Source organism: Zingiber officinale, chromosome 6B, assembly GCF_018446385.1.
Source record: "Zingiber officinale cultivar Zhangliang chromosome 6B, Zo_v1.1, whole genome shotgun sequence".
Classification (NCBI taxonomy): domain Eukaryota; kingdom Viridiplantae; phylum Streptophyta; class Magnoliopsida; order Zingiberales; family Zingiberaceae; genus Zingiber; species Zingiber officinale.
This window is the reverse complement of record NC_055996.1, coordinates 123,489,811-123,513,610: the sequence shown is the minus strand read 5'-3', so window position 1 is coordinate 123,513,610 and position 23,800 is coordinate 123,489,811. Positions and strand designations below refer to the sequence as shown.

Sequence of the window (23,800 nt, the reverse complement as noted above, 5' to 3'; positions counted from 1 at the left end):
AAGTTCAACCCTCGACTTAACTATCAAGGAACTTGTTGCTGCAATTGACCGTTCAAGTTCAGTTATTGAGAATAAGCTATTTCATCAATTAAAGTTAAATGAGAAACTCTACAAAGATTTAGTTTTTATTGGTGTTCTAGTCGAAAATATACTTGATGTCTATCTATTCCTAAGAGAGAATAAGGAGAAGATGATGCTTGTTATATGATATTTAGTGGAGAAGAGACCTGCTCTTCTAAAAGGATGTTTTCTTTTTAATTTTAAATTACGATGTTTTGAATAATTACAATTTGCAAGATTTAGATAGGTATTCAGTGTATAGGGTTATAGGCTTATTAGTAATTATTAGCCTATGAAAGTCAATTTAATTTTTTAGTTGGTAATAATTTTGTAATAATTATGGATTATTTCTAAGTAATGTTTATTATTGATAATTTTTTATTTTAACATATGATAATGATATACATTTTTTGATTTTAATATACTATAGCATTCTCAAGATATCTAGTTTTATCTTGACCAATATTTTATTCTACTTCTATGTAATATTTCCCATACTTTATGCCACTTGTATACAATGTTTTTCTATTTCTTTCATGGAAACTCTATCATGTTAACAATGCATTATTTGAATCCATAATTATATGACAATATATAAAAAATTAAAAATAAAATAAAAACATTGGACATTGAGAACATAATTATAAATATTTTTTTTATTTTTAATTCAATAAAGAATTTTCAATTTTTATTTAAAAAGAAAAAAAAATAAAAAAGGTGTTTTGGATAATATATTATCTAGTTTTCTTTTTTCATTGTAGTAGACGATATGATAGATTGATTTCATTCATCTTCCCCAATTAAAATAAATAAGCACATCAAATAGAAGATTCTTTTCCTTTCCCTAAGGAATTCTTTCTACTATAAATTCCTTTATTTTCTCAATCCACATCTTGAAGTAGAGCAGGATTACACGTCTGATCCAAAAACATTTGATGGTCACTCGACCCTCCAACGGATTCTACTATGCTTTATTTACTGTAAAAAAAAAAATGAAATTATACGTGGGTTGAGATAATTTTCTTTGAATCCGTCAACTTTACCCATTTTTCATCATTCAAAATTAGATACAAGAGTTCCAGAAAAGATTTTATTATGAATTTTATTTCTCTATTTGTTTGAATTATATATATTTTTTGTCTGTTTACTAGCGCGACCGCTGCCAACGGCCCCGCGCGGCCGCGTGAGGCTGGCCCACGCGCGAGGTCACCTCGCGATGCTGCGAGCGCTGCCCAGATCTTCTGGACCGCTTTTTGTGGTTCAGGAAATGGTCTCTTGATATGGATTGGTAGGGATGAATGATCCCTATCTATTTTATGAATGAAGACTATTTATTTTATCAATCCATACCAAAGGATCATCCCCTGGACTATAAAAAGTGATCCAGAGGATCTGCCCTCCTGCGAGCGACCGACCTCGAGCGGGCACAAGCAACGGCCCCACGCGTGGTTGCCTCACCGGCCACGAGCAGCGTCCCCATGCGAGTACCTTGTGCGGCTGCGGGCGATGGATCCGTCTTTCATTTTTCTTTCTCTCGGTTTTTTTTCTTGAATTTCTTTCCCTCCCCGGTTCTATCTTTCGGAGTAAACAGGGCCTAATTCTTGCCTGTGGCGAGCCCTTGTAAGCTTGTGACGAGCCATTTTCTTAAAGATGACAGGTTTGAGGATGGAGACGGTTTTTTTTTCCTGCTTTCCCAAACGAGTCATCTTTCTTCACGATCTTCTCCAGGGTAAACAGACCTTTCCTCTTCTATTTCTTTTCTTTTCTTTAGCTCGCACGCTTTCCTCCGTTTCCCGTGATCACACGGTTAGCCAGATTTCTGGGTATTTTCCTTCCATAACGGCTTTCCCCTCCGACTTCGAGTAAATAACCTTCGCTATTTGATTGATTAGCCTTCTTCCCCTAACGCCCGTCTCCTGCGATCTTCCCAACACCGAACACCCACTCCATCGGACCACTGCAGCCCAACTCGATCGCTTCGGTGGAACCCACACACGTTACTGACACAGAAATCATCTTGAATGTCCGTCCATGGCGCGGGCGAGACGGGGGATCTTGCGACTCTTCCCGAAGGAAAATCCGATAGCTCTCCAACAGAAGGGGGAAAGGGATAGAAAACAAATCTCTCTCTCTTTCTCGTGCTCGAAGAAGTGGGAATCGCAAGAGCTTCCACCTCCCTGATCCTCGCTGGAGTAGATGCCGAATTAGGGGATTGTAGGGCTCCTTTCGATTTCCACCGGCTCGATTTGATGGACATGCCCCCAAGCTTGTCCAAATCCACTTCTTCGAGGGGGATGGGTAATGAGAGCGGCGATGGAGCCAGCCGGACGTTTCTTTACCTGAATGTCTACGATTTGACATCGGTGAACAAGTACCTCTATTGGTTCGGGCTTGGTGTTTTTCATTCTGGGATCGAAGGTGCTATTTGTTTACGCGTTTTCTTTCTTCTTTTGTTTTGTGCTGGTTCTTTTTTGCAACTTTGGTGGGAATCGAGGTTAAATTCAAGCTATCTTGCTTATTTGTTCATTGCTTGCCTGCTTTTCGTTGTTACAAATAACTGGCCTGCAATTGTTGCGTGCAATGAGTTTTTTTTTTGTCTAACAGTTTCTAGAAGGATTTTATCTACTTTTGTTCTTGATCTTTATCATGATAACTAAATGGACGAGCCTCAGAATTAGCTTTGGATTAGCTAGATTTGTCTTAACACCTACATGTTGACGAACATCACAGGTATTCTGATTCGAAGTAGATCTACAACATAAGCTTGTTAAATTAGTATTTTCACCATCACAATGGATATTGTCAATACCAGCAAACTTGTTAAGCGCACTGAACAACAAAGATGGTCTATCCAGGATAATAATATTAGCAAATACTTTACTGTGGAAATCCACTGTTGTTTTCCGAATGTCTTGCTTCCTGCTCTTATGCAAATCTCTTTGGGTTAGTTTGTCAATTCTCTAGTTCAAAACTTTACGCTACACACTAATAGCATGATGGTTTTATTTTGCTTTTCGTGCCCATTGTTGCATCTTCTATGCTATTACCAACCATTAAGTTTACTTTTGCTTGTAGTTCATGGTATGGAGTATGGATTTGGAGCACATGATTATCCAACTAGTGGAGTATTTGAGGTGGAACCAAAAAACTGTCCTGGTTTTGTCTTCAGGCGGTCTGTGTGTTTGGGCACTACTGACATGTCCCTTTCAGAATTCCACTCATTTCTTGAAGATCTTACTGGGAAGTATCATGGTGACACCTACCATTTGATCACCAAAAACTGCAATCATTTCACAGATGAACTTTGTAGAAGTTTGACAGGAAAACCTATTCCAGGATGGGTGAATAGACTTGCCAGACTAGGTTAGTATTTTCCTTGAAAAATCCCTTCGGGTTTTGGAAACTATGTGTATATTAATTTGCACATTGATTAGGAATTTTCAGGATCGTTTTTTGACTGCATTCTCCCTGAGAACATTCGGGTCACAGCAGTTGGACAATTACCAATTCATCCAGGTTATTCTGGTGAGCTCGAAAATCTTCTTACTTTTTTTAGTCTTCCTGTCACTGATGTACTCATTAAATGGAATCAAGATCATATGACCAGTCTATATATATACATATATATAACTAGCTTGTCTGTGTCACCCACAAGTTATTCAGAGGGCATATAAGGCTCAGATAGAGCACCACCTCGTTGATAACCCCATGAGCACCACCTCGCTTGATAACCCCATGAACGTTGTTGTAGTCACTGCTCAAGCATCCTGATGCAGCTGTTGCTAATTCCGAGCACTATCAGCCCCAGGAAGGTAGTGACCAAGTAGAACAGCCATGTAGCTTGACCAGCTTCATTGAGGTAGAAGGTGGAGGAGATGGATCGAACAAAAAGCAAGACTGATTAGTCCTCGTTCATCATAATTAGCTATCTTTCGAAGTACATGGAGAAGGAGATTATGCATACCTTTCTTCCTCTTCTCTACTCCTTACATCCAATTTCTTTGCCTTTCTCTGAGTAAACAGATCCTTAAAATAAGGAAACTGAAGTTTCCTTTGGATAGGATGGAAGAACATTTTAGCTCTTGATGTTTACATCCTAGACTTTATTGTTACAACTAAAGAGGAAAGAATAATTATTTAGATGGATCCATATCAAAAGAATAAACAGCTGAATAGTAATATGTTTTATTGGAGTTGTTTTTAAGTCATTCTAGAATTTGTTGTGTAGTTTGTTTTGCATTATGACTAGATAGATATTTGATTCCTAGTAATATATCCAGAGTAAGTACCCATCTGGAAGTGTATCCCTTCAAACAAATTGGGTTTGAATTTATAATTGTGTTTGTTCTGAGTAACTGAAAATTCACAGCCCTGAGTAAATCTTAAGGTCATTTGTCATTCTGTCCCTTCTCATTCACTTATTTTTTATTACTCAGTCATGGCCGGTCCCAAGTCTGAATAAAGGAAGAGGGTTGCATTAGCTTGCCAGCTAGCATTAAAACTATGACAAATGTTCAACGAATGAATCTATTAAACTATTGTGCTAATGCTTGGTTGTCCCCGAAAGGAACACGTTGTAGGGTTCGACTGTAACGTCTCCACAAGGACCGCTACATCTCCAGAACTCGGGTGTAGTGCTAAATATGCAAGAGTTCGCATTACAAGGTTTGACTGTAATGTATCGGTAATGACCGCTACATTTCCATAAGAACTTGGGTGTAGTGTTAAATAGGTAAGAGTTCTCACATCATAGGTTGGATAAGAACAAATATGATAAGAAAATTAATAGTCTAAGATTTGGAACATAGAACATAGAAACCCTCACTATAAATCAATGGAGGTAGTAGAAACGATGATTAGAAAAAGAATTAATATTTTGTATGTACAAGAGAGAAAATGGGTAGGCGAGAAGACAGATGATAGGGAACTTATGTTTTAAGTTATGGTACACAGGAAAGAGTAAAGCAAGAAATGAAGTGACTATTATTATAGATAGTTCATTATAAAGGAACAAGTTGTAGTAGTAGTTAGAAAAGGGAGTCAAATTATAGCCCTTAAGATAATAGTGGTGAAAGAAACTACGAACATAATTAGCGTATATACATCACAAGTAGGATTAGATGAAGCTACCAAATTAAGATTTTGGGATGACTTAGATGAAATATTACAAAATATTCCATCAAATAAAATGATTTTAATAGGATGTGATCTAAATGAGCATGTTAGAGTGAAAAATGAGGAATATGAGAGGGTACACGGGGGTTATGGGTTTGGAACGAGAAATGAAGAAGAGAAAACTATATTAGATTTTACGATAACATATGACGTTATATTAGCTAATACATTTTTTAAGTAAAGAGAAGAACACTTGGTCACGTTCAAAAGTGAGAATAATAAATCGTAAATTGACTTTCTTATGGTTAGGAAGAAGAATAGAAATATTTGTAAAGATTGCAGGGTTATCCTTGGAGAAAGCTTAACTACTTAACATATGTTAGTAGTATTGGATATATGCCTTAAACATAATATCAATAGAAATAAAATATATACGACTCCCAAACATTGTGTTTAGTTGATGTGAATAGAATCAAGATTTTGGAATGAAATCCAAAAACTTGGGTATGAATGAAACTCACCCTCTCCCTTGGGTTTTGATGGAATAGGAATGTGAATTACGTTTTGGACAAAAATACCCTTAGTATACTTGTTCAATTTTTCTTTCATTTCACACACTCTCTCTTTGTTCTCTCTCATCATATTTTCTCTCTCCTTATTCTATCATTACATTTTCTCTCTCAACATACTTTCTCTTTCCTCATTTTCTCTCATCACACATTCTCTACCATTTTCTCTCTATATTTTCTCCCATCACACACTCTTTCTCCTTATTTTCTCTCACTTTATTCTCTTCCATTACACTTTCTCTCCCATTACACACTCTCTCATTATTTTTTCATCATACTTTCTCTCTCCTCAATCTCTCTTACCATTCTCTCCTCATTTTCTCTCATCACCCTTTCTCTCTCTTTATTCTCTCTCATTACACTCTCTCTCCTCATTTTTTCTAAAAATATTTTCTCTCTCAGCACACTTTCTCTCTCCTCAATCTCTTATTTTCTCTTATCACACTTTCTCTCTCTTCATTTTTCCCATCACTATTTCTTTCTCAACCCACTTTCTCTCTCATCATACTTTCTCTTTCCTCAATCTTTCATTTTTTCTCATTATACTTTCTCTTTCTTTATTTTTTTCCCATCACTCTTTCTCTCTCAGCACACTTTCTCTCTCATCATACTTTTTCTCTTCTCAATCTCTCCTATCATTCACTCTCTCCTCATTTTCTCTCATCATACTTTCTCTCTGTTCATTTTTTTCCATCACACTTTCTCTCTCATCATACTTTCTCTCTCATCATATGTTTCTCTCACATTCAGCTTTCCCTCTCATCTAATTTTTTCTCTTATTTTCCTCTAAGGGTAAAAAAAAAATTTAGGTTCATTCCGATTGAAAATATTCAACTAACCAAACATTATTTTTAAGAATGATACCCAAGCTCATACCCATTCTCATTCCATAATACTATGATACACATTCCCATTCCGATTCCTAGAAGAGAACCAAACGTAGAGACACGTTTAAGATGACACGGGCATGTATGACGACCAATAAATGTTCCAGTTAGGCGATGTGAAACTATGACAAATGCACATATCAAACGAGGAGGAGAAAAACCAAAAAGACTTAGTTAGCAGCAACAAAAAAAAAAAGATAAAATTTATTTAAGTATAAATGTTGATATAGTAGGAGATAGAGCTCAATAGTGTAAAAGGATCTATATAGTCGATCCCACCTAGTAGGATAAGAGTTGGTTGTTGTTGACTTCAAACTTTTCATTCTGCTATCCATTTATGTGGTACATCCTATATTCCTCGTTGCTGCCTCAATTATAGACTTGTCACTCTCATTTGTCTATTTTCAAGTCAACCATGCCAAATCATAGCATCACTTCTAGCACGGGTTATTTCTAGACATCTTCCTTGGACCTACTGTAGGTGAACTCAAAAATGGATTCTAGTGAATTTGACTTAAGATTTTATGACTCTTACATGATTTTAAATTGGATGTAATTTTATTTCAAACACAACTGATATTCCACTTTGATGTTTGATTATGCTTTTTTTCTTAAGTATCGTAATTTTGATAACCCATTAATTTTTTCATGAACAAATTTATCAAGAACTCTAGCACACTTCAAAAGTATTTTATTTCGTAGCAGTACTTTGAACCATGATTGTTTTGAGGACTTGTCAGGTGTTCCCATCTTATGAAACATGGGATTATGTAACGTGTTACTTTTAATTTTCTTATCGTACATAAAGTTTGGAATTACTTCAGTAGCTTCAATGTTTATTGTTAATATAGCATACTAATGAAGACTTTCTATCTAATGTGTTTTCTCCCATCTGGTCGAGTTATCATAATTGTTAAATATTTCAGAAGATGGATCAGATTCATATTCGTCAAAGGGTGAGGAAACTGATGAAGAAGAATCAAACCATCAGCTTCTAAAGAGATCCAACAATGATTTTGTTGATGCGAATGACCAGCATTTGAGGCTTCCTAGAGATCTTATGTGACTTTTTGCCTGCTTCCCAGTCCCGTGTTGGTTCTGTTTCTTATGCAACCAAAAGGTCGAGATTTATGATGCCGATACTTATCTTCTTTTGTGACTTAACCTAGTGAGGTTTTTGTGTTGGGTGTTATATTGACAATTGTATTCTTCTCTAATGCATCTAACGTTGTGCCCACTAGTCCTATGATCCTTGTGCAAATTAACAAGCTGGCCTTATATTCTCTACTACAGAACTTACGAGCGATGGGTATGCTTTCTGTATCACTTTAAATTTAGACAAATTATAAATGTAGTAAGTTTGCCAATAATGTCAATCTTTATGTTGTATTAATTCATTGGTGGACTTACCGGTGATCATTGAATGACCAAAGCTCCGTAGTTCTATCATTATTTGCAGTCTATGGACAATAATTTCTCTCTCTCTCTCTATATATATATATATCTCATTTGTGGGTGATTGCTTGGCGGCTCTCACTTAGTCCGGACGTTCGGAATCCACCTAAGTGCCCTGAGCAGATTTCGACTACTCAAGGTGTCCGAGAGGCGTCCGGGTGCTTGGACTCAGTGAGAGTCATCTATGATCGGCCACGAAAAGGGTGTGTAAGATAACACCTCTTTATATAATCAATCAAAAGGAAAAATCGTCTATCTCTAAATTTTTTAATAAATAAAAAAATATACACATGGGTGGACTAGCCCGGGTTGTCCCACCCCACGTTATCTTGAATGTATTCATGACCTTGAACGTGTTCAAGAGAAGAGGTGTTATAACACCCCTTCACATTGATTTTAATGCCAAGTGGATATTATAATACCCCATTAATGCATCACATTATGGATATTTTAGTTTAATTAAGCTGTTTTTATAGAAATTAGTTTTAATGACAAGTAGCAATCACGTCCATATTAATAAATATTTTAATCTAAATTTATAATAATTACCTCTATAAAAATATAAATATATATATTTAAATCTAAAGTCATATACAAACATATACAAATAATTCAAATTTATAAAGTATTTAACATAATAAAAAGATTGATGTTGATAAAATTTCAAAAAAAAACATAATCATGGGAAACTAACCTAGTTTGCTAATAAACTGAGTTTCATATCAAGTAAATCATAATTTACATTCCCTTTTAATAAAAATAAAATAAAATAAAATGGGCATTCCTTTGTTGATTTTAAATTTTGGGGATGATTTTCAATTTTTGTTAATAGCAATTTAATATTATTATACCTAAATATGGTAGCACCTATTAAAATTTAAAAAATAATATTAAATTTTAAAAAATATAAAAAAAATATTTAAAGAACCATACAAATAAATAATTTGAAAATCTCTAAAGTTGACTAATCTTATAGAAAATTTAAATCCAATTGATTATTACTTATCAACTAACCTGCTCAGTTGGTTGATCATTAATTAAACTTTATATCTAATCAACTCTCAGTCAACTGAAGATTGACTCAAGTTAGTTGGTAAACACGAGTTGGAAATACCCTAAAGTCACAAGATAGGATCAATCTCTAGCTAGGTAGTCAAACCTCTCTACCTAAGCAATAACAACACCATTACAATTCTTTCCCTAAGAACAAAACCAAAGATATAATATCATAAGCACTACAAGGGGTTGCATGCCATTAGGTTCCTTCTCCAAGTTCAATGACCATCTAAGAGTCTAAAGCTCCTCACACCCTTCTCCAAATTCATTGAACGAACAAAGTTTTACCATCATCACCATATGGGCTATTCTCCACCTCAATCTCTTTATCATACTGTAGAAGACAGGATCCTCTGATTTAGGATCACTGGACTAGTCCTAGACCCCTACCCATTTATTGGTGAGATAGACTGTAGCCTAACTGTTAAACAGGTATGGTCCAGCTCATCCTATCAATGAGTTTATAGGACCTCTCCTAGTCCAAAAGATCTTGGATCAAAGGATCTAACCTATACTTTAGAGGTACATTAAGTATAAATTCTTCTACAATAGTGACAACCTTTCTATTAGGACAATCCAAAGCAACATGACATACCTTTTGCATAATTCAAAAAAGGACTCTTGATTGTGATAGGCTTGTTAAGCTTGAAAAATGAAAAGCCTTATTGTTGGGGAACTCTGAGCTTGGTGAAGCACTCTCCCACCTAAAACCATTCCCATGATAAAAGATTGGGTTCGTCGAGCCTCTTTTTCTTTGAATTGTTTTTTTTAACCTTTGTATCCAACTTGAAATAGCATCATAAGAACAATAAGGTTGAATGATACTAACAACATCAGTTATCTCTTGATGTGGCCAATCAAGATAGCATGCTATTGTTTGTTCTATCAATCCAAAAGTTACATATTACATCACATGGTGACAAAACTCCTCTACATATACTCTAATGAAATAGTTCGTTTGAGATAAATAAAGTTTGAGGCAAATGCCATGTAATTAGTTATATGCCAAGAACTTCTTGATGTTCTTTCTTCACTCTCTTATGTTCTAATCTTTGGCTTGCCTTAATGAGCTCTTTGATGCTTAAAACGTTTTCACCAAATAAAAGCATGTTTAGTATGTTTTCCAAACTTTGGAAAACATCCCTGTAATCAAAGAGTCAGCTCAATGCAAATAAGCAAGTCAATGAATATATTAGGATGAATCCTTCCTTCAATTTAGAACTGTCCACTTTGAGATTTAAATCTCATTAGAAATGATTTCTCCTCATAATATATCATTGAAAAAGTGCTTCATTGCCCCTGCTGGGTAGCCGAGTTGGTATTCTGGTAGGGCTAGCCTAACTTCGAGTTTGAACTTTGCCAGTCAAATCTCCAGTCAACCTTGATCTACTTGACTTTCCATTCACATGTATTGTCCAAACATCGAAACTCAAGCTTAAGCCAACCTAAGCTTAGTCAACCTGATCAACCTTGACCCAAGAAAGATTGCACCAACAATTTTAGTCTTGGAACGGCTAAAATTAGGGTTAGTAATTAATTGTCAAGGAGTGGAATCGATTGACAAACCATAAATCTAAATATTAGGGTTTTGGTGCTTGAAATGGTTGACTTAATCGATTGAGCAACGTCATTCAATCAGGATGATCGATTGGCAGGAGATGTGATTCCAACAGAAGATGTTTGAATCGATTAGGCAGATTGTTTAAAAGATTTAGACTTATTCTAATCGATTAAGCTGAATGCCTAATCACTTAGGAGGTTGATTCGTAAAAAATAGAAGGGTTGGAATCAATTAAGGCATTCAATCCTAGCAATCACAATCGATTAGAACAATCGATTGAGCACTATTTTCTTTGTGAACAAAAAGCTTGGAATCGATTGGTTAATTGATTCAACATGGTTAATCAATTAGGGTAATCGATTGAAGGTGCTTTCTCGAGCGAACAAAAAGGTGATGAATTAATTGAGGTAATCGATTGGCTCATAGTAATCAATTAGGGTAATCGATTAGCCATATTTTCTCGAGAGAACAGAAAACTTCAGAATTGATTTGGCAATTGATTACATTGGTATGACTCATCAATCAATTAGACATTTGAAAAAGAGTTGTTCTGTAGATTGAACGGTCGAATTATGACGTGACAATCGATTAAGAAGAAATGCTAATTGATTACTAGGCGGAAATCACTTTGAACACAATCATATAAAGGGGAGTTTGTGAAGATTTCCAAATACTAGTTCTTGAAGGGTTGAGAAAAAAAGTGTTATTGCATTTCCAACCAAACAAGAGGTAATTCCAAGCAATAAGAAAACACTTAAAACAAGATTCATGTAAAGTTGTATATTCATTGTATTTACTTTCATTTCTTGTTATATTTTTTTATGCTCAAGATTATACCGGTTTCTTCACATTTGAAAAGTTTCCAAGAAAGAAGGATTTCACAGTGCATGAACTTATGAGAGCCGAAACTTTGAATTAGTCATCTGAAAAAGATGAAGACAAAGTAAAATTGAGATATTAGTATTGCTTCAAAATTTTCACTACAAATCAAGTTCAAAAAAAAATGATGGAAGTTATTCACTACATTTGACTTTTGAATTGCTCATAATCTAAACCATGCCTTTTTTAAAAAAATTTATTTAGGTCCTAGTTAGTATACATTAACGGTTGACATATGATTTATAAAATGATTAAGTCTTCATTTGGTGGGTTAATACATGAATTAACACATACAACTATTGTTATTAAGATTAAATTCTAATTAAGTGATTTAATACATGATGCATGAAGGAGTTTAAGATGTACCCGGAGCTATAGTATACTATGGTAGGATATTCAGATTATAACTCCGGTACTCGCGGTTTGAACTCTAGCTATAGTGTATTTATAGGAATTTTATCTCCAAATGGGGGATACAATCAAAGGATACTGGGCTTCTGAGCTGGTCGCTGCATGCGCTTCCCGATTACTCTGGTAATTGGTGGGAAACTTCTGTGGGACCAGACTGTTCATCCATATAGATAGTCGTCAATGAAATTAACTGAGATTATTATGAAAGAATTTAAGATATTGAATATGAATGATATGTGTAGATCTAATAACCCAATCCATTAACATTAATGAGTTATTGACTTTAATTATGTGGAGGGTCCTTGTAAGATGAACTTGCTAAGGAAGAGATCTTGATTCATTTGGGCATCTTGTTAAAATCAAGAGTTTTTTCTTTCTTTTCTCTTTTCCATTGAGACAAGACATCGACATCGATTGTCGCCCGTTCCTGTAAAAGATCCTTCCACTATAATTGCAGGAGCTTCTCCAGTGACAGGTAAGGAACAATGGTATTGGATTTGGACTCCGGTCAGCCCTTCGGTTGTCATTATTTTCGATTTTAGTTTTAGTTTTAAAGATGATTGATAATTAGATTCTGTAGATGCATCATTCGGTTTTCTTTCGATGCATCGTATTGCTTTCAGAACTAAATTGTGATCTATTCATCCTAATTTTTTGAGTTTCGGTTAATCTACGATATGCAAATCCATATCGTGTAACTATTGTAGACTGATTTTGGTTAGTTATTCCTTTTGTGAATTGCGATTGATGATGAATTTGAGATCATGGGACAGTTGGAAGGATCTAGAATGTTTAGCGGCAAATAATAATAAATTTATCCATACATTTAAACTATTGTAACTTAATGTCTAACTAATACGTACGTACCTAATTTTTTTGTCTGATGTTGGGAGTTTGACTATTCAAATGATGCAGCTGCTTGCAATGGCATTGCACCAATAAAACCACAGTATTTAGTCGAGCCATCAATCACCTCTTCAAATATAGTTAATTAAGTCTCCAGATGAAAATAGTCTAGAAGTAGACGCACCGGTTACTCCACCTAAAATTTGTATTTAATACTTCCGGTTACTTACCTAAAAATTTTATTTTAAATAAGATAATTAAAAAATATTTACAATAATTATTCTATTCATTTTCTAAATTTTAGATCTATGAATAATATTTTTCTAAATTTAATGAATGAATTTCATTCCTCAACCATTATAGAGGAAAGAACAGGTAAAGAAATTAATATATAGTGTAGTGAAAAATATATACCTAAATTTAATAAAATAATTTTTTTACTTTAAATTACATATTTTATATAAACAAATTGGCGTGAATACTCTAAAAAAAATAGATTCACTATCTTAGACCCTAGTGTCAATTCCACGGATATGAAGGGAGGTACATGTAGATACATAGACCATAGGCGTATGATGGGATAAGCTTCGTATCATCAATTTCTAAGAATCGATTCTTAATCATTATGTCAAAAATATTATGTGTCCATCGTCTATACTACACCTTAAAAAAGCATTAACTGACCAGCAGAATAGCGACCTTAATTATGGAGATGCAGTATATTCTTTCATTAGGGATCTATGACTACGATGACCTAATGGAAACTATATTAAGAGACCCATAAGACCCACGTGTATGCATTACATGTATGAGAATGCATGCTCATTAAGATTTTTTTACCTATCACATTTAAAATAAGCATCAATGATCTCGTCGGCGATGGATAGATAGTTACTTTCGAAGTAAATAAACAAAATAATCATGCATCAGTTTACCTACTGGGTCGTGATAGAACTAATAATTAACAACAAAGTCAGCTTAGTGGAAAATTATATATACTAATACAGACTTTAAAATACAACAAAAATCATTTTATTAGCCGAATACAACCTCAAATCTACTTCTCGAGAAAAATATAAAAGAATGTTGAAGTGTAATCAAAGGTACAAATGGATTTGGGAATCCATCATTAATATCGGTGCGACTAAAAATCATAATTTAAATATATAATTTTGAGTTTAATTAAATATACATGAGCTACTCAAAATTATATGATACAAATAATTTTTTTTTGTCATTTTATAACAAATTAGGCAGGAAGATTTGGTGATTATTGACTATTTATTGTTTCAATTTAAAATAATTATATGTACATCGCCAACATCGATGATCACCTCCGGTGATTTTTTTTCGATGAGGACAGACGGCATTGGCAGCACAATCACTTGCATGAAGTCTGTAAAATTTATCATGAAATTTAAAAATTAAAATGATTAAAGTTAGATAATAGCAATCAAAGATGAAGTCATCAAACCCGTGGGCTATAGTGTAGCTACAACGACCTTCTAACCGTTCCCAAACTCCAGGAAATCGTGGACAAAATGATAGAAATCAAAGAAGAACAGCTCAGGTATGACTTGCGAGAATTAGAGTTCATTTTTCAACATTTTTTCTTGCTAAATATTCTTATTCAAGCATTTTCCCATAGTTTTTTTTTGTTTGAAGGAATTCGTTAGAATTTGGAAGAGGAAGAGAGCTAATGAGAATAATCAATAAGTTTGTGAGGTTAGAAAAAAAAAATAAACAACATTATTTGAGCGCACATTAGCCCAAGGATGGCTTGGCAGAGAGGAGGGCTTGGCCTCTGCAAGCACTCACTATTTGATTCACACTTTAAGGTATCTATTTGGAGAAAATATTTCTTCAAATATCTCCCTCTCAAAAATTCTTCATTGTAGAGAATATTTGAGAAGTGAATAGAAATCACCAGGGATGATTTCATTTTAGGTGGCATGCAAGTGGGCCCCACAAGGGGCAATGATTAATTTTTTTTTTTAGTTTTTAGTTTAGGTGACATGCAAGTGATTTATTTTTATTTTAGTTGGTGAGATGTTTTATTATATAATTTGAGATATTTGAGAGTAAGATATTTGTTAGGTGAAATCCATAAATATTTGATTGAGGGAATATTTGATTGTGAGATTTGAGATATTTAAACAGTGAGATATTTAATTGATAATGTAAATGTGAGGATCATAAATATTTGAGAGAAATATTTAATATTATTACATATGCTCTTATATTGATTGCATCTTTTAACATTGTTTTATACTTTTTTGTGTCTAAGAATCAAATGAAAAGGTCACCATCTATTTATCCCTCCCTTCTAACTAAATCATCATTGTTTTAGCATTTTTTGCTTGTTAAAATGCCTCCTCTATTAACAATCTAAGTGAGTAACTTAGATCCTATAACTTTAAATGATGAATAAGTATTTTAATTTTAGAGAAGGAAAATATTGTATGACATGCTAACATTTATGGTCATTTTGAAAAATTATCTTATGAATTAGTTCAATTAAGATTGTATTTTCAAATTCTATAATATTTTACAATTTTAGACCACAAAGTTTTATTATGCATGCAATTCTATTGATAATGCAATGCAATTTATAGTTCCAAATGGATCCCACTTACCTGGGTTATGGGTCGTATAGTTCTCTCTACATTTTCTAATTATATTTTTAAACACAGGTGTAATGTTCTACTAAGTTTTTTATTCCAAAATTTGAAAACTTTGATTTTAAATTTATAAACTTAATTATAGCTCAGAATTTTACGATAAATTAAATTCTTTTTCTATTTTTTATAAAATTAAAAAACATTTAAATCTACTTGAAGCTATATATACATGCAAAAGAAATATGCCTTCTTAGCAGTTACATGAAACTGATGCATAAACAAGAGACCTTCATTCCAGAATTCATTTCAAACTGTACAAAGAAAATTCTATTATATGTCCAAAGATGTTCCCATAAAACAGGGGAATCTTGTTTGTATTTGCAATTTAAGAAAACAATTATTAAGATTCAATCGTCATAGGTTAAGTAGTATGTCTTTGTTTGGCTCATCAAACATTGTCATGGAGCCATATTTTAAAGACTAACTTCTGGTGGTAATTTGCTTATCTATTTTTAAATAAAGGAAGAACAACTTGTCAAATCTTCCAAGTGCATGTAGATGCCTCGCCTTGTCCATTTACTAACGTCAGTAACACTCCCAAATTTTTAATTAATCTAAATAGTTTCTTTAGTTCACTAGTTAGTAGGAATACTTTACCAATTATTTATATCACTTTGGCCTTGCACCAAAAGCCATAAACATTGGAGTAAATAATATTGGAAAATGATTTCTCCCTTGTGGTTAATTTGATCATAGTGTTTGGTAGTTTGGAAATGTAATTTAAGTTAGATGTCTATTTGATGTCGTTGGTGTATCAAGCGTGTAAGTTTTGTTGTATTGGAAAGGTTTGAGATCAAACGTAGATGAAGAAAGACGTGATATATTGATCGAGTGATGAGCCAAGGTTCGGTCGTAGGCTCATGTGATCATTCAGCTTGGATGAAGAATTCTAAGACATGTAAATCTTGTATTGATTGTGCAAATGTAATATTCTTGGATTTTGTTTTTTAGGTGCAAAATGTATTCATGTCCTAAATAGAGGTTGATTATTTACCTAGTGTTAGACTTGCAATACATCATGTATAAACTAAAGAATGTATTTACAACACAATCTTACTTCTATCGATCTATAAAGCATAATAAACACGAGACAATAGCTCATGAATCATTGACTTGAATCCATCGCTATGCTATGGCCTCTTACTTGTCGCCAAAGTATCCTGCGATTGCGGAAAAGTCTTCTACAAGAGTGGGCAACGACAATCATTTGCTTTCTCTTGATGAGGAAGAGAAGAGGTTGAAGAGCTAGATGATAAAACATGCCCTAATTCATGAGTCTCATCCTTTATATATCAAGCTCATCCTATAGGGCCTATCCTCCTTAAAGCTCATCCATCATTAACAATCCATCAATATAATGTTAATGAATCAGATTTTGGATCTACACATAGAATCCACATCTATTTAGACCAAACCCTCTTTATATGCTTGAAGCATTAGATCATTTAATTAGGTTTAGCTACTTTAATGGCAATTAGTTGTGTGTGTTAATCAAGTGTGAGTCCAATCTTATAGAGATTAAGTCAACCCATGTGGACTCAATTGGATCTAGTCCACCCATGTGGACTTAATCCTACAACTTTCACTTAGGCTATACTTGATTCCTGATACACCACACAACCCCTAAGTTGAGTTCAACATGTCAAACTTCATGGGTTAAATACCCCTTTAAACAATCTCATCCATTAAATCAATTAATACAAGACTAAAGAAGTCATAGCTACTATAACTGTAACAAGACTCAACAGTAATCACAATACTAATATCATTAATGACATAGATTAAATGTGGATGTGTAGCATAAGAATGTCACGAAATGTGATCTACAAGTGTCCATTCTCAATAAGCCCTCTTTATGATCCAAACAGATCCAAATCATATTTACCAAAACCTTATGCTAAATTGTAGTGGTAAATTATGATTCGACTTTATGACTCCAAATGGAGTCCACATCATATTTACAATAACCAAATGCAAAAAAAATGGAATAATAAATATGACATCCATATGTCAAAGAAAGTCAAAATCACACATATAGGGAAACTATAGTATATACATTGAGCCAAAAATATGTGTTCATGAACATAGAGCATCAAAGAAAATACAAAATCCTACACAATGGATACTTCATCAAAAGGAAGAACCCCCCATATTCAGCACATGCTGATGAAACACCTTGGGTGGTAAACCCTTGGTGAGTGGATCCGCTAACATGGAATATGTCCTTATATGCTCTATTATTATTTGACCATTTTAAATTCTTTCTTTAACCGTCAAAAACTTTATGTCGATGTGTTTAGACTTCGACAAACTACGATTTTTTTAATACAATTCTACAACTTTGTTATCATAGTTGATCTTCAATAGTTTGTCAATGCTTCCAATGATTTGTAGCCCTATGACAAGGTTCCACATCTATATCCCATGGTTGGAAGCTTCATAGCACGCTATAAACTATGCCTCCACAGTGGAAGTGGTTATTAGCGTCTGTTTGACGCTTTTCCATGATATAGCCCTTTTCACTAACATGAAGATATAACCTGAAGTGGACCTCCTGCTATCTAAGCATCTAGCAAAATTGGAGTCTAAGTATCCAACGATCTCCAGATGACCTGATCTCTGATATGTAAGCATGTAATCCTTCATTCTTTGTAGATACCGCATAACCCTCTTTACAACTTTCCAATGCGCTAGTCTAGGGTTACTCAAATGTCTACCCAACATCCCCACAATGTACGCAAGATCCGGATGCATACATACCTGAGCATACATCAAACTCCGTACTACGATGCATAGGGGAATTGCTGCATTTTCTTGATCTCAAGTTTATTACGTGGACATTATTGCAAGCTAAGTTTATCACCCTTTGCTACCGGAGTGTCGCTGGGAACACAACTCTGCATGCCATACTGAATGAGTACCTTTTCAATATAGATCTTTTGTGATAGTCCAAGTGTATACCTTGAACGTTCACGAACAATCTATATGCCTAAGATAAAAAATACTTCACCAAGATCCTTCATTTAAAATTCACCAGATAGAAATGACTTGGTTTCTAGCAACAGACTCATATCATTGCTTGCAAGCAATATTTCATCCACATAAAGAACAAGTATAATGAACTTTCTCCCACTGAACTTGATGTACAAACATTGATCAACTAGATTCTCCTTGAAAAATATGAAGAAACCACTTGATTAAACTTCCGGTACCATTGATGAGATGCCTGCTTTAAACCATAAATGGAATTCCTTAGTTGACATACTAGGTGCTTTGAGTCATCTAACTCAAAGTTCTCCGATTGCACCATGTATATAGTTTCTTCAATGTTTCCATTGAGAAACGAAGTTTTAACGTCCATTTGGTATAGCTTTAGGTCATAATGAGCTATAAGTACCATGATTACCCTAAGAGAGTCTTTCATCGAAACCGACAAAAAAAATTCCTTGTAATCAATGTCCGCCTTTTGAGTGAATCCCTTGCCAACTAGGCGTGCCTTATACTTTTCGACATTGCCATGTGAATCCCGTTTGGTCTTAAATATCTTGCAACTTTCAATCGATTGACTGATCGATTGATGACCCCAATCGATCAGTCGATCAATCTAGAAGCTTTCCTTTGGATTCTTGTCATGATCGGCAATCTGAATCGATTGATTCCTCATGTTAATCGATTGGTAAACACCAATCGATCAGCTAATCAATTCCAAACCCTTCTATTCGCGAACTTGAGCATCCCAATCGATCAAGCCTTGCGCCAATCAATTGGTAAGTACTAATCGATCAATTGATCAATTCATGAAGATTCTGTTCATAAATGCACTAATATCAATCGATTGGGAACCTTCCCAATCGATTGATATTAGAAAATGCCCAATTCTGAACATGATTTTCTATCCTAAAATCGCGTCACCAATCTCGTTCTTCGTAGATAATGCGAAAAACTCAATTCAAAGGTTAAATTCTAATTTGTCCAAGTTACATTCAACAAATATACATCAATTTTGCTCATTAATATGGAATCAAATGCAAAAATTGATGTATTTGTGCCAAAACGTTGAAAATTCATCCTTATGCCTTAAAATATGATAATAAGCCAATCCTAAGCTATGATACCAATTGTTAGAGTTGTAATACATCATGTATAAACTAAAGGATGTATCTACAACAGGATCTTGCTTCTATCAATCTCTAAAGAATAATAAAAATGAGACAATAGCTCATGAATTGTTGACTTGAATCCATCGCTATGTTATGATCTCTTACTTGTCGTCGAATTATCTTGCGATTATGGAAAAGTCTTCTATAGGAGTGGGTGGTGATAATCCTTTGCTTTCTCTTGATGAAGAAGAGAAGAGGTTGAAGAGACTCTAAACATACCCGAATTCATAAGTCACATCCTTTATATACCAAGCTCATCCTATAAGAACTATCCTCCTTAAAGTCTATCCATCATTAACAACCCATCAATGTTAATGAACAGGATTTTGGATCTATATATAGAATCCATATCCATTTATACCAAACCCTCTTTATATGCTTGAAGCATTAGAACACTTAATTGGATTTAGTTACTTTAATGATAATTAATTATGCGTGTGTTAATCAAATGTGAACCCGACCTTATGGAGATTAAGTCCATCCATGTGGACTCAATTGGATCTAGTCCACCCATGTGGACTTAATCTTACACCTAGGACTTGGCCATTGAAGCCTTATGAAGTTGAGAGGAACCCAAGTCCTTGCTTGTCTAACAACTCAAATCTCACACCTTATGATGGTACCTACATGGAGCTGTAATCAGAGTAAAGGGAACTGCCCATTGTCATTAGACTAGATAAGGGTTTCCAATTGATTAGAATGTACCACTCGAATAGTCAAGGTTGAAAAATGTTTGGATGTAGAGTTTGGCAAAATAAAATATTTCTTTTGGGAAATATTTGATTAACAGGATTTTTAATCAAGGATGAGCAATTAAAGAGAATTTTCAATCAACTTATTATAGTCGTTGAGGTCTAACAATATTCATATTTGAGCCATCTAATCAACTAAGCAAATATTACAATCTTACTAGAGGCATCCAACTTAGGGGAGTTATTAAAAACATAGTAGCCATGACTATATATTGTTGGACATTGCATTAGTTATAACGTTAGAAAGATGAAGGGGTGCTCATTCACCTTCATCTTCCTCCATTATATGCCATCAAAGCATTGATTACAAACCGATGTTTGCTTCTTATATAATGAAGCGTCCAAGAGCAATCCGTGAAGAGGGGAAGAAGGGATCAGTACTGTGCACAGCGGAGGCGACGGTGGACAAAGAACATTCAAGATTGGTTTGTCCAATCTCCCAAGAGGGATTTGGTTTGTGAACAATGAAGAGCTTTCCGATTCTGTGATAGTTCTTCCGTCAACAAATCTTGCTGACGCCGATTGTAGATCTGTGGGAGATCACTATGAGTTTTTATAGATTTTATATTTCTGTATTTTTCATGCTTAAAACTATCAACAATGGTATCAGAGCGATGCCTAATGCATGAAACTTGTCTCTTCGTCTGAAAAATGTCTCTGGTGTCGTCACTATCGTCGCTGCAAGATCGGGATTGGGTCGCGATTTGCTACTGTTGTTAAGCCTCGAGAGGTTGCTGGCTATTGACTTCCATGGTCAGAGAGTGCCGACGACCACGTCGGAAGGCTGACAATAGATAGCCACAGTAGCCGTGTTCGTCGTGATAGAAGAAGAGAGTGTCGCGATCACGGCAGAGAATAGAAGAAGAAGTTTAATCGATTAAACTAACCGACTTAAATGGATCTTAATCGATTCAAAATATATGTAATCGATTAAATTGACGAAACACAGTACATCTGTAAATCTGTGTAATCGATTCTATTAGATTTTTAATCGATCTGAAAAATCTATTTATAATCGATTAAAATGATGAAGAAAATAGTTATGTTACTTTTCCTCATCAAATGTTTTCTAATCTATTCAAGGTAAAATTTATTGTGTAATCGATTGTTTTAATTGATTCAAAAGAATGAAAAAAAGTCAAACAGTGTGCTTGCACGTTTGCATGAAAATGTTTGATTATTAAATGTATTTATTAATTAATTATATGCATTTTGAAATGTTTTATTAATTAATAAATATATATTTAATTAATTTATGGTTCAATTAATTGAAAATTGAACTAGGCCAACTTAATCTAACCAGATCCTAATCTGATTCAAAGCATTGGTTGGTTTGACCAGATCAGTTAAATTTAATGATCCGGGGCAGTGGGTAAAAATCCTTCGGACACGCTTTGTTCAGGTCACGGAAGTCGATGCAGACTCTCCATTTATTGCCGGGCTTGGAGACTAGCACCACATTTGAGAGCCAGCTCGGGAACTGTACCTCGCGTATATGGTCGGCCTCCAGAAGTTTCTCGACTTCCACTCGTATGATGACGTTCTGCTCGGCACTATAATCCCGCTTCCTTTGCTTGACGGGGCGAGTGTCGACCGGACGTGTAGCTCGTGCTGCGCGACTTGGCGAGATTCCTGGCAGCTCGTGCGTCGACCACGCGAAGACGTCGTGGTTTCGTTGGAGACATCTGGTTAGCTCCTCCTTCTAGCTTGCCTCCAAGTCGGAGGCTATGAACGTCGTTGCCTCCGATCGAGCCGGGTGAATCTGTACCTCCTCCTTTTCTTCATAAACAAAAGTAGGCGGCTTTTCGGTTATAGCATTTACCTCGATACGAGGGGCCTTCCGAGAGGACCTCGACTCTGCTCGCACCATCTCCACATAGCAACGCCGCGCTGCCAGCTGATCGCCTTTAACTTCCCCCACTTGGTCTTCCACGGGAAATTTGATCTTTTGATGGAATGTTGAGACGACCGCCCGTAACTCGTTGAGAGCCGATCGGTCCAGAATGACGTTGTACACCGAGGGAGCGTCCACAATGATGAAGTTAGCAGTCCGCGTTCTCCTGAGTGGTTCCTCCCCGAGCGAAATGGGTAACTTCATCTGACCGACTGGTTGAACCTCGTTACCCGTGAATCCGAACAAGGGCGTGGTCATCGGTAGTAGCTCCGTCTTGTCGATTTGGAGCTGGTCGAACGCCTTCTTGAAGATTATGTTGACCGAACTCCCTGTGTCAATAAAGATGTGATGAATAGTGTAGTTTGCTATTACCGCTCGGATGATGAGGGCGTCATCGTGAGGCACTTCAACTCCCTCGAAGTCGCCAGGACCAAAGCTGATCGTCGGCCCGCTCGCCTTCTCTTGGCTGCATCCCACAGCATGTATTTCCAGTCGTCGGGCATACGACTTGCGAGCTCGGTTGGAGTCGCCGCTTGTTGGCCCACCAGCGATGATGTTGATTTTTCCCCCGAGCGGTATTACTTCTATTTTCTTCCTCCCGAGCGGAAGGTCTGGCTTGCTCATGGGAGACTCGAGGGTTGGCCCTTGGCTGGTGATGATGCTGCTGATGGTGCTGCCGCTCAAGTGAACGCCTAATATTCGCCGCTCGGCGTGCTGATGATGAGCTCGCCTGTCTGACGAAGGTGATCGGCGCCGATAGATCCTCAGCTCAGGTTGGCTGACTGGGGGGGAGACTCCGACAGTCCTGAGTGTTATGGGTGGCTGATTGATGGATTTTGCAAAACATGGGCGTCCATACCTTGCCTTTTTGTCGAGGCCGCTCGACCGCAATGTGATGAACGACGGGCGACCTGAAATCTTGGGGTGGCCTCATCCCCTCGGCACGTGGTCCTTTTGGCGGTTGCTGGTTGATATGTGTTCTCCGTTCGATTTGGGTTGGGGGCTCGCCCGACGTTTCCTTCTTTCGGGCCGCTTGTGCTTCCTCTACGTTAATGTACTCACTTGCTTTTTTCAGCATGTGATCGTAGTCGCGAGGCGGCTTCCTGATGAGCGAGCGAAAGAAGTCCCCATCGACTAAGCCTTGTGTAAAAGCATGCATCATTATCTCAGACGAGACCGCGGGGATATCCATAGCTGCTTGGTTGAAGCGCTGGATGTAGGCTCGGAGAGTTTCTTTCGGCCCTTGCTTCATGGAAAAGAGCCTGACGCTAGTCTTCTGATAGTGTCGGTTGCTGGCAAAGTGATGGAGGAATGTCGTTTGGAAATCTCTGAAGCTCTTAATTGATCCGTCCGACAACCTCCGGAACCAGCGTTGAGCCGAACCGGATAATGTAGTGAGGAAGACTCTGCATTTGACTCCGTCGGTGTATTGATGAAGAGTAGCAACGTTATCGAACTTACCGAGATGGTCGTC

At 35.9% G+C, this 23,800-nt stretch overlaps 1 protein-coding gene across 2 annotated transcripts; it reads left to right on the top strand.

Annotated features, from left to right (window-relative positions):
- Positions 1-1,706: 1,706 nt before the first annotated feature.
- LOC121989335 (deSI-like protein At4g17486) lies at positions 1,707-8,024 on the top strand. Of its 2 annotated transcripts, none has more exons than XM_042543314.1 (4): positions 1,707-2,478; positions 3,136-3,423; positions 3,505-3,585; positions 7,561-8,024. In XM_042543314.1, the coding sequence occupies exons 1-4, from the start codon at positions 2,310-2,312 to the stop codon at positions 7,695-7,697; spliced, it is 675 nt and encodes a 224-aa protein (XP_042399248.1). In that variant the 5' UTR covers positions 1,707-2,309; the 3' UTR covers positions 7,698-8,024. The 2 variants fall into 2 exon arrangements, with proteins under 2 accessions (XP_042399248.1, XP_042399247.1); XM_042543313.1 differs by having other exon boundaries at positions 1,711-2,478; positions 7,558-8,024.
- The last annotated feature ends 15,776 nt before the right edge of the window (positions 8,025-23,800 follow it).

What these genes read in the sequence shown, in the direction of transcription:
- LOC121989335 (XM_042543313.1), top strand. Translation starts at nt 2,310, where the DNA reads ATGGACATGCCCCCAAGCTTGTCCAAATCCACTTCTTCGAGGGGGATG. An exon ending in GAATAGACTTGCCAGACTAG is followed by an intron (nt 3,424 to 3,504) that starts GTTAGTATTTTC and finishes AGGAATTTTCAG; the next exon opens with GATCGTTTTTTGACTGCATT. An exon ending in AATTCATCCAGGTTATTCTG is followed by an intron (nt 3,586 to 7,557) that starts GTGAGCTCGAAA and finishes TAAATATTTCAG; the next exon opens with AAGATGGATCAGATTCATAT.